This window comes from Haliotis cracherodii, unplaced genomic scaffold, assembly GCF_022045235.1.
Source record: "Haliotis cracherodii isolate W230 unplaced genomic scaffold, xgHalCrac1.p SCAF_10, whole genome shotgun sequence".
NCBI classification, from domain to species: Eukaryota; Metazoa; Mollusca; class Gastropoda; order Lepetellida; family Haliotidae; genus Haliotis; species Haliotis cracherodii.
The window spans coordinates 43286672-43299195 of record NW_027266265.1 but is presented as its reverse complement, the minus strand read 5'-3'; the positions used below and the strand labels follow the sequence as shown (position 1 = coordinate 43299195).

Sequence of the window (12524 nt, the reverse complement as noted above, 5' to 3'; positions counted from 1 at the left end):
GTGTGATTGTGTGTGAGTGTTTGCGCGGTGTGTCAGGATGCTGCATCTTGTCGTTCTCTGTGTGTGTCTTCTTCATCTGTCGGGTTCCGCTCCCGTCGTTGATACCAAATTTGGTAAACTAGAGGGAGTCGAGACGAGCACCAACTACGCTTACTACGGGGTCCCCTACGCCCAGCCTCCAGTCGGCGCACTCAGGTTTGACAACAATCAAACATTTGCTTTCAGTTTCAGATAATAACGACCGCCTCCGTGGTCTAGTGGTAGAGCGTCCGCCCTGAGAGCGGAAGGTCCGGGGTTCGATCCCCGGCCAGTCATACAAAAGACGTTTAAAGATTGGCATTAAGGGGCTAAAACAAGGACCGGTCGGCTCGGAGTCAGTTTACTGTGTCTGAGTGGGGTATTCATGTTAAACTGCGGCATGGTATCTCAGTGAGCTAGCACTATAAATCGGCATCAGTCCGGACTAGTACAAGCAGCCACACAAACACACACAGGTACATGCACGTGGCTACATAAGTGCAATCATCTTGGACGCGACGTTAAACCCCATTTCACCTCACCACCACCTCAGATAATAACAAAATTGCGACAATAACAGTAAAATAACAATTATTAGAATAATGTTTACACACGCATATTGTATTCCGAGATATGAGCCAGGCGTTTTGTATTTGAAGTGCACCAGGCCTTTCCCAAACGATGAGAGCCTCATCCTCATTTCAACAAACATTTGCATACAAAGACATACAGAATAGCGTTTGGTACAGTGTGCTGCATTACGCGCAGTTGAGGTACGAAAACCAGATCCCACCCTTGAAGATCCGGGTCTTGGGGAACACATGCTTGTAAAAGGCGACTAACGTGATCGGGTGGTCAAGCTCGCTGACTTGGTCGATGTATATCATCATACTCCAAATGTGTAGATCGGTGCTCATGATGTCAATCTCTGGATTGTCTGGTCAGGACTTGTATTATTTACATACCGCCGTCATATAGCCGGAATATTGCTGAGTGCGGCGTTAAGCAACAAACAAACAAACAAACAACTACATCCAGACCATTCGATCTAATTTCGTCTCCTCTTCCGAACCGCAAAAGAATGAAGTTGTCGTATTCGAAAGCGGGTCGTCACGGAATGCAGAGTATATTTAGTGTGCTCAAGCGCCAAGAATAAAACACTGATCTATTTCCTTTAATGTTGTATTCCCTTAAATTTGGGTTGGACTCACACATTTGCCAATAATAATCGGTGTGTACACCCCGAATTCCCTGCTCCCTAAGTCTCCACTCATCCACGACCGTCTTCCTACAGGTGGACGCCCCCGAGGGACCCAACACAATGGTCTTCTGTGTACAATGCTACGAACATAAAACCTGGATGTCCCCAATATAAATGCGAGAACTTCAATCCACCGCTAGTGTGCCCGACGCATGTAAGTACCGGGAGCATTTAGAAATGAGTTAAAATTAAGTTTATATACCCTGGTAACATCTTCCCGAGGCATGAGAGTTAACTGACTTTAAAAAGCCAGTTTCCATCCTTGCCTATCTAGGTTGGAATTACTGGGCTCGATCGTAGCGCCACCAGTGGCTATTACGAGTTATGTCCCTTCTAAGCCTCTCCTATGGACCAATCAGATTCCACCTTTCGTATCACTTGCATTTGCTTCAAACAAAATGGCGGGACCAAAGTCAAGACGATCTGATCCATAATCAAGATCTATATTGTGATAAAACTGGTCTTACATCGCGAAGTGCATCAAATCACGTCAGCACCTTGATTAAAACATGGACAGATTTGGAAAATATCTGTTGACAACGAGTTGGCGGTGCACATGCTTTGCAAATCCTGCAATCGACCGAAATCTGCACGAGAGTTTACCGGATTTCGATTTCGTTGCGCGATTTTGATTAGACTATGCATAGACTCGTTAGTCCAGCCAAAATGTAACTCCATAATACCAGCCTAGTTCGGCAAGGGTGGAAACTGGACTTTTATAGTCAGTTAACTCCTTTGCCTTGGGAAGATGCCCTGTTAATTGCGAGTGACTGAAAACAATTTTGATAGAAATTTCAGTGTAAAGTATGATTTTCCCATCTGGTTGTGTTTTCTTGCATCAGGTCCACCTGACACCAGCAGCTTATCAAGTCAACCGTATATATACTCACCGACAAAAGAAACGCGAATACCATACATATCCGTTAATATATAAAGAATTACTCATATTCAAGAAATATTAGAGTGGTGTGTGTCATTAAGTGGTACACATTGGAAACAGGTATATACCTCTCTAAATGTTTCTGCGGTTCGCGTTTCTCTTGGCGGTGAGTATACATATTATAGCATGACAATATATCCACGTATACGACCCACAGGACATACTCACATCTAGATCCAGTTCAAAATAGGTCATGTAGCTCACCTGCATGGACACAAAGTTTGGGTCCTATTGACTCTGTTCCATGTTTTAGGTGTCTGAAGACTGCCTGTACCTGAACATTTGGGTCCCTCTCGGCACCAACATGACCTCCTCCCTCGCCGTCATGGTCTACATTCACGGCGGCAACTTCGTCCACATGAGTGGCGGTGGCTTGTTGTACGACGGCAGTGTTCTCAGTAAGAAGGGAAACGTCATTGTCGTCAACGTGGACTACAGGCTAGGTGATGCTTTGGTTTTTGAGTGAGTGAGTGGGTGGGGGCTTTATAGCACTTTCATTTGTATTCCAGCTATCTCAGGTCGCCGGACACCAATAATTATCTTCACACATGTGTGAGATTGAACTAGGTGTGACGAGTGGGTGAATATCGTTTTATGTCGCTTTTGGCAATAATCCAGCAATATCACGGCGGGGGACACCAGAAATGGGCTTCACACATTGTAACCATGTCGGGAATCGAACCCGGGTCTTCGACGTGACGATCAAACGCTTTAACCGCAAGGATACTTTACCACCTGATAGGCTTTATTTAAGACACATTTCCCCGGAATAATATGACAATGCTTCTAATTGCAGGTGCTCTTGGTTTCCTGGTAACTGGAACTGAGGATGGAGATGCTGTCGGGAACTACGGAATCCTAGATCAGAGACTGGCCCTGAAGTGGGTCAGCGAGAACATCAAGGCGTTTGGAGGTGACCCAAGCAGAGTGAGCACTGACGACATGTACTCATTAACCATTATGTGCGTCTTCCGCTCAGCTAAGACTAAGTTCGATTCTTTATCAATAGGGTCTTATGACTGATATGCGAGTTTGGGAAGCTATACGTACTAATTCAAGTATGAAACGAACGAAAAGAAGCAGTTCATGGAATTTGACGTTGTGATGGCCCAGTAATATATAGCAGTGGATAGCACCCTATGCTTGCCGTAAGGGGCAACTCAATGGATTGGGTGTCTCGGTCACTCTTATGATAGCGTTTCATCGTACTTCTACTGTATGGGACGTTGCCCAAGACATCAATTAGTAATTTGCGTGGGTCCAGACTCGGTTATGTACAACACTCTGCCATGTAGCTGTAAATATTTCTGACTAGAGCGTTAAACAATAATCAAACAAGACATGAAGAAGACGTCTCTAATTAGACAACGTCTATATTTCACAGGTGACCTTGTTCGGCCAAAGTGCTGGAGCTCAGTCAGCTATGATCCATCTGGCCTCAGAAGAAAGCAGCGCCTTGTTCCGCTACGCTATCATTGAGAGTTCCCCATTCTCCATCCCGTACAAAACCCACGCCGAGGCACTGATCCTAGGAGCCCATCTCGCAAGCCTGTTAAACTGTACAGCCAGAGACATCAACTGCCTGAGACAGAAGAACTCGGTGGATATAGCTCAGGCTCAGTTCATCAGCAGAAGTAAGCTCTCTTCACTGAGATACCTCGAGGAGTTCGAACCCTGGGGCCCCTGGGTGGACGGGGTCACTGTCAAGGCAGAACCCGTCACAGCCATGGACAAGGGTTTGTTTCAGAAGAAACCTGTCATGATTGGCACGACGTCAGAGGAGACCCGTCTGTACATCTACAGTGCGTGGGATAAGCCCATAGACACTGTTATTTACACTGCCGCAATTCTTGCCACTCATCCTAACCATGGTGTAGATATCATGTACGAATACCCACCAGATGAACCTCAGGATCAGAGGAACAATTTGGCCGTTGTTGCTACCGATTTCATCTTCGGTTGTGCCTCCCGCCACGTGACAAGGAAGATGCTGGAATACGGCGTGCGCGACGTATGGCTCTACGTCTACGACCACGCGTTCTCCTTCCCTGGCTGGGGGAACATGACCTTCTGTCAAGGTCACGTTTGCCATGGGTCGGAAGTTCCGTTCGTGTTCCAGTCGGCTGGTCGGGGAGGGTTCAAATACACACCCGACGAATTGGCCCTCAGTGATCTGGTCATCAGCTACTGGTCAAACTTTGCCAAGACAGGTGACCCACAGGGATTGCCCGGCTCTAGAGACAAGGTCAAGGCCGTCCCGGCTTGGCCTCGTTATGATGCAGAGATCCAGCAGCTGCACTGGCCCTATCAACATTTCCAGACACCGAAGTCGTTCGTAGATCCGAACTATAACGGTCCTTACTGTGACTTCTGGGACAAAGTTGGATATGATAATTAATGTATTGTGGTTTGAATTCCATGGGTACAATATTTATTGCTTTTAGCAATATTCCAGCAATATCACGGCGGGGGACACCAGAAATGGGCTTCAAACATTGTACCCATGTCGGGAATTGAACCCAGGTCTTCGGCGGGACGAGCGAACGCTTTAACCACTAGGCTACCCGACCGCCCCCCATCGATCTTTAACGTTCATGTTTTTTGTTTGTTTGTTATTGCAGTAGTATACGTTTTGTTAGTCGTAATATAAGCTTATTTCAGTATTGTATCAGCTAAATAACAATAAACATTGCAGTTGTAATCATACTTGTGACGGGCAAAACTTCATGGCGTCATATATTTTGCACATAATGACATGGCTTCAGTTTTGGAAGATTGGGGGCAAGGAGATGTACAAGTTTTACATAAAAAAATCGAAAATATCTTTGTCTTAAACGTCATAAGTTGGACATGCTAACTTCTGTACGAAGGAGATGTGTGTGTGTGTGTGTGTGTGTTGGGGGGGGGGGGGGGGGGGCGTCTCAACTTTCTTGCAATGTCGTCCCTCCAAAGTATTCTTGTAGCACAAAAATGAGATCGTTTTATAGAGCCAAGTAGTCGAGGAATTTATGCTCTCTTTTATTATGTTTCAACAATGAATCCTTCTCCCAAACATGGTTTGCCAGCTAGAATAAATTACCCATCATCAAAGAAGTTAAACTTCAGTTTAAAAGGCATTGTAACATTGTATCCAAGTGATAGCCCGCTTCATCTGACCCCAGTGACTGGTCAGTTAACAATGACAATTTGAACCAAATAAACTAGATGAGGTCACCCTGTAATGTAATGACGTCATATAACAATAGGTTACTCAGATCTCAGCAGGAGACAAGTAAACCGCTTGTATCTTCAAATTAATGTGTTTAGAGTAAGTGAGTGAGTGAGTGAGTTGGGTTTAACGCCGCTTTTAACAGTATTCCAGTTATATCATGGCGTGTCAGCCTAATGTGGGAGGAAAGCCCAAAGTGATGCAGGTCTCCGACGTTTACCACTTCGATGAAAACCGGTACCACGGGTATGGTGCTGACAAACCTAGAAACATAATCGGGGCGAACCGGGATTCGAACCCACAATCATAGGTTCCTGGCGTGTTCGCAACTCTCCACAGCGAATCGCGGCGCCTCAGACGACTGTGGCCCCTAATGTGTTTAGAATTAGAGAGGGTTATAAATAGGGATTTATGATTAGGGAATATGTCAGTCACTAATAATCAATAATTTTACTCGTAGCATACTTTCCGCAGTCGCATGTATTTCGTTAATTCATCCACCACAATCCGGGCCACAGTCAAATGTGTGTGAACCATCCCCCCCCCCCCCCCCCCCCTCACCCCTCACCCCCATTCTTCTGGTCGTTTACACCTGAATGTGAGCTGAAACTACCACGAAACTATGTTACCTGCACGGTCAGTCACACGGGAGTGCACAGCTAACTGCATCATGCCAGGTCAGCCGAAAGCATACACATTTACTTGCAGATCAGGTGCTGTAACCAGATGTATGCAAGTACCGTGAACTGTGCTGTCAACATGAATTATCACTCTGTCATCATTCCGATGTTCAGCATGATGCATGTGCAACGAAACAGATGTAGACACATAAACACACGATGTCTGCACACATATCAAAGGCCGACTCTGTAATTCACAAAAAAATGTGTAAAACTTCACGAATATTTATTTCCCCAAATGCAAGATATATGTTGTTGTGTAGTTGCTGGAGTGTTGTACCACTGCATAGCTCATCCGCGACAATGTAGGATGAGCCGCTGGACTTAAGGTCCTTTGTGTTCTTCAACCAGAGTTACTGGTAAAATAACAACCGTTGGCGGCCATTTTGGAAAATTGTTGCCAGAGGACAAACCTGCGATCGTCCTAAAGCTCAACTTCTTCATAAGGGCATGCTCTGAAAGTGTACCAAAGCTTGTGCTTGTATCACCAAAGGCACAATTCGCCCATACATTTTAGGAAGATGACAGATTATAAAAGTGAACTTGCCGCTTCGAAGACATAATTTTGTCTCTGCACATTCGCTTTCCAGTCGTTTACAGTCAGTGTCATGGCACTGAACACAACTAACTAGTGATGTAGGAAATTATTGGTGATTCAAATAAATAAATAAATAAATAAATAAATAAATAAATAAATAAATAAATAGATAGATAGATAGATAGATAGATAGATAGATAGATAGATAGATAGATAGATAGATAGATAGATAGATAAATAAATAAATAAATAAATAAATAAATAAATAAATAAATAAATAAAATAAAATAAAATAAAATAAAATAAAATAAAATAAAATAAAATAAAATAAAATAAAATAAATAAAATAAATAAAATAAATAAATAAATACACTTTTATTCTTATTATTATTCAAATGTTGAGGAAGTATTGTACATGTGGTAGACTTTTTCTCACCACTAACACATTAAACAACACTGGACTATGCAATACCGAAGATACAACATGGTCTCGTTAACAATGTGCTCACATAAACTAACTACCAAGTGTTATGAATGAACAATAAACACGTACTGCGTTGTTTTCTCACGTCACAATTCTAAAACGTGTATATATTTTGATGATTTCACTACAATGTAATTACTTGAATGCTAGTAATAAGTTGTTATGTAGTTGCTAGTTTGTGTGAATAGTACCACTGCATTCCTCATCCTTGAAAATGTCGGGTTAGCCACAGGAATGAAGGTGGTCTAGAACATGAGTACCTGTACAACAACGAACACATTTTGGAAAGTGACCGCCGTTGTGGCCATAGCAAAAATCCGCGATGGCCCTTCGATGAATATTATTGCATAATGCATTTCTTTAGTGATGTCCATGCATAGTTGAAGCCGTGTGTTACAGCTAAACGACTATAATGAATGGTGTTTACCTGACCGCACGCATGTATGTTGATACAAACTTACAAATTACAAAACTGATACAAAATAAAAAGCGCAGCAAAGAGGGTTTGGGTAATCCCGGCACAGTCAGGCTGGTTAGGTTCATCATCAGCTCAGGGCCCTGGGAGGTACCAAACCTAAGGTACCGAGAACAATGGGGAGTCGGACAACTTGGCACCAGAAATGCAAGCGTGACATTTCAAAGGCGAGGTCTGCATATTTGCCATGTTTTTCTTCAATCTTGTCAATCACATTAGTGTCAAAAGGGACAGAAAATTTAATAATACAAATGATTTCATTGGATCTATGAAAAAGGACAAGATCAGGTTTGTTGGCGGGGATACGTCTAAGTCTGCAAACGGGCCTATGCCTATGAATTTTGTATATCATTTTCCATGATGCCCTCAACATATTCTGAATTGTACCATGAATGGGCCTCTGTGTCAAAACCACAAGAATGGCGAAAACGGTAATAAAATGATCGAGACACTCCCTCATGTCACTTAAGATACCATGTTTGTGCCAAAGCGGGGCATCCACTGACAATGTGTTGGGTAGTCTCATTAAATTAATTGCATAATCTACATTTCATATTTACATTTTGATGCAAAATCACACGTTGACGGTTTCGAGTGGAAAGTGACTCCTTTCTGTGCCATCCATTCAGTACAGAACCATCAACAAAATCAAAACTGACATTTACATTATGTCCCACATCCTTGGCTCGTTTTAGAAAACTGTGTAATGCCTTGTTTTCATCATGAGTCTTGACATGCTTCACAAGAGGATAATCAGACAAATAAATGTGGGTGGTGGGATCTATTTTCTGACATGATTCTTCATGTGAGGGTGTCATTACCGTGAACTTCTTGTTTCGTCCAATCAACAACACCAAAAGATTATGAAAGAACGGGTACAGCATTATTGTATTTGTGGCTCCCACTTTATTGCGAGCGTTCTGCTTTGAACTATTTACAAGTGGAAACGCAGAATTCGATTAAGTTTAGAGTCTGGCAATCCATGTTTCTAACCCCTGTTTTTCACAGGTGACGACAGCCCGATAAGAGTTACCTCCCTTGGATCGTATTTCCCAAATCCATTTGCAAGTAGGGCGGTTTCTGATATTCTGTGAACCAGTCGTTACCAGCGACATATCCAGATTAAAGAAACATATATATCTGCGTCCCTTCAATTATATTTTAACCATGATAATCAGTTGTCTTTCTCCAGACTTTCACTGAATTGTTGGCAAACATCTAACACTACATTCTCTACATTAACTACATTATCCCTGCCCTCTTCTCTACATACGCTCTACTCTACATACACTCTACATACGCTCTACTCTTCATACTCTCTACTCTCCATACACTCTGCTCTACATACACTCTACTCTACATACACTCTACTCTACATACACTCTACTCTACATACGCTCTACTCTACATACACTCTACTCTACATACGCTCTACTCTACATACACTCTACTCTACATACGCTCTACTATACATACCCTCTGCTCTACATACGCTCTACTCTACATACACTCTACATACGCTCTACTCTACATACACTCTACTCTACATACGCTCTACTCTACATACGCTCTACTCTACATACACTCTACTCTTCATACACTCTACTCTACTTACAATCTACTGTACATACACTCTACTCTACATACACTCTACTCTACATACACTCTCCTCTACATACGCTCTACTCTTCATACACTCTACTCTTCATACACTCTGCTCTACATACGCTCTACTCTACACACGCTCTACTCTACATACACTCTACATACGCTCTACTCTACATACACTCTACTCTACATACACTCTGCTCTACATACACTCTACATACGCTCTACTCTTCATACACTCTACTCTTCATACGCTCTGCTCTACATACACTCTACATACGCTCTACTCTACATACGCTCTACTCTTCATAAACTCTACTCTTCATACACTCTGCTCTACATACGCTCTACTCTACATACGCTCTACTCTACATACGCTCTACTCTTCATACACTCTACTCTTCATACACTCTGCTCTACATACGCTCTACTCTACATACGCTCTACTCTTCATACACTCTACTCTTCATACACTCTACTCTACATACACTCTACTCTACATACACTCTCCTCTACATACGCTCTACTCTACATACACTCTACTCTACATACGCTCTACTCTACATACACTCTACATACGCTCTACTCTTCATACACTATACTCTTCATACACTCTACTCTACATACGCTACCCTTCATACACTCTAAATACGCTCTACTCTTCATACTCTCTACTCTCCATACACTCTACTCTACTTACAATGTACTGTACATACGCTCTACTCTTCATACACTCTACTCTTCATACACTCTACTCTACTTACAATCTACTGTACATACACTCTGCTCTACATACGCTCTACTCTTCATACACTCTGCTCTTCATACACTCTACTCTACTTACAATCTACTGTACATACACTCTACTCTACATACACTCTACTCTACATACACTCTCCTCTACATACGCTCTACTCTACATACACTCTGCTCTACATACGCTCTACTATACATACACTCTACTCTACATACGCTCTACTCTACACACGCTCTACTCTACATACACTCTACTCTACATACAATCTACTCTACATACGCTCTGCTCTACATACGCTTTACTCTACATACTCTCTGCTCTACATACACTCTACTCTACATACACTCTACTCTACATACACTCTACTCTACATACACTCTACTCTACATAAACCCTACTCTACATACACTCTACTCTACATACGCTCTACTCTACATACGCTCTACTCTACATACACTCTACTCTACATACACCCTACTCTACATACGCTCTACTCTACATACACTCTTCATACACCCTACTCTACATACACTCTACTCTACATAAACTCTTCATACACTCTACTCTTCATACACTCTACATACGCTCTACTCTACATACACTCTACTCTACATACACACTACTCTACATACACTCTACTCTACATACACTCTGCTCTACATACACTCTACTCTACATACACCCTACTCTACATACGCTCTACTCTACAAACCCTCTACTCTACATTCTCTCTACTCTACATACACTCTGCTCTACATACACTCTACTCTACATACACTCTACATACGCTCTACTCTACATACACTCTACTCTACATACGCTCTACTCTACATACACTCTACTCTACATACACTCTACTCTTCATACACTCTACTCTACTTACAATCTACTGTACATACACTCTACTCTACATACACTCTACTCTACATACACTCTCCTCTACATACGCTCTACTCTTCATACACTCTACTCTTCATACACTCTGCTCTACATACGCTCTACTCTACACACGCTCTACTCTACATACACTCTACATACGCTCTACTCTACATACACTCTACTCTACATACACTCTGCTCTACATACACTCTACATACGCTCTACTCTTCATACACTCTACTCTTCATACGCTCTGCTCTACATACACTCTACATACGCTCTACTCTACATACGCTCTACTCTTCATAAACTCTACTCTTCATACACTCTGCTCTACATACGCTCTACTCTACATACGCTCTACTCTACATACGCTCTACTCTTCATACACTCTACTCTTCATACACTCTGCTCTACATACGCTCTACTCTACATACGCTCTACTCTTCATACACTCTACTCTTCATACACTCTACTCTACATACACTCTACTCTACATACACTCTCCTCTACATACGCTCTACTCTACATACACTCTACTCTACATACGCTCTACTCTACATACACTCTACATACGCTCTACTCTTCATACACTATACTCTTCATACACTCTACTCTACATACGCTACCCTTCATACACTCTAAATACGCTCTACTCTTCATACTCTCTACTCTCCATACACTCTACTCTACTTACAATGTACTGTACATACGCTCTACTCTTCATACACTCTACTCTTCATACACTCTACTCTACTTACAATCTACTGTACATACACTCTGCTCTACATACGCTCTACTCTTCATACACTCTGCTCTTCATACACTCTACTCTACTTACAATCTACTGTACATACACTCTACTCTACATACACTCTACTCTACATACACTCTCCTCTACATACGCTCTACTCTACATACACTCTGCTCTACATACGCTCTACTATACATACACTCTACTCTACATACGCTCTACTCTACACACGCTCTACTCTACATACACTCTACTCTACATACAATCTACTCTACATACGCTCTGCTCTACATACGCTTTACTCTACATACTCTCTGCTCTACATACACTCTACTCTACATACACTCTACTCTACATACACTCTACTCTACATACACTCTACTCTACATAAACCCTACTCTACATACACTCTACTCTACATACGCTCTACTCTACATACGCTCTACTCTACATACACTCTACTCTACATACACCCTACTCTACATACGCTCTACTCTACATACACTCTTCATACACCCTACTCTACATACACTCTACTCTACATAAACTCTTCATACACTCTACTCTTCATACACTCTACATACGCTCTACTCTACATACACTCTACTCTACATACACACTACTCTACATACACTCTACTCTACATACACTCTGCTCTACATACACTCTACTCTACATACACCCTACTCTACATACGCTCTACTCTACAAACCCTCTACTCTACATTCTCTCTACTCTACATACACTCTGCTCTACATACACTCTACTCTACATACACTCTACTCTGCATACAATCTGCTCTACATACACTCTACTCTACATACCCTCTACTCTACATACACTCTACTCTACATACACTCTACTCTACATACACTCTGCTCTACATACACCATACTCTACATCGAACTCTTCTACATGTTTT

General features: G+C 42.2%; 1 protein-coding gene across 1 annotated transcript; it reads left to right on the top strand.

Annotated features, from left to right (window-relative positions):
* The first annotated feature begins 21 nt into the window (after window positions 1-21).
* LOC139451010 (crystal protein-like) lies at window positions 22-4653 on the top strand. Its single transcript, XM_071232830.1, has 5 exons — window positions 22-195; window positions 1313-1433; window positions 2473-2662; window positions 3016-3146; window positions 3604-4653. The coding sequence occupies exons 1-5, from the start codon at window positions 38-40 to the stop codon at window positions 4615-4617; spliced, it is 1614 nt and encodes a 537-aa protein (XP_071088931.1). The 5' UTR covers window positions 22-37; the 3' UTR covers window positions 4618-4653.
* The last annotated feature ends 7871 nt before the right edge of the window (window positions 4654-12524 follow it).

Bases quoted from the DNA above. Each gene is read 5' to 3' on its own strand.
- LOC139451010 (XM_071232830.1), top strand. From the start codon at position 38: ATGCTGCATCTTGTCGTTCTCTGTGTGTGTCTTCTTCATCTGTCGGGT. The intron at 1,434-2,472 runs GTAAGTACCGGG...TCCATGTTTTAG, and splicing joins CGCTAGTGTGCCCGACGCAT to GTGTCTGAAGACTGCCTGTA. The intron at 3,147-3,603 runs GTGAGCACTGAC...TATATTTCACAG, and splicing joins TTGGAGGTGACCCAAGCAGA to GTGACCTTGTTCGGCCAAAG.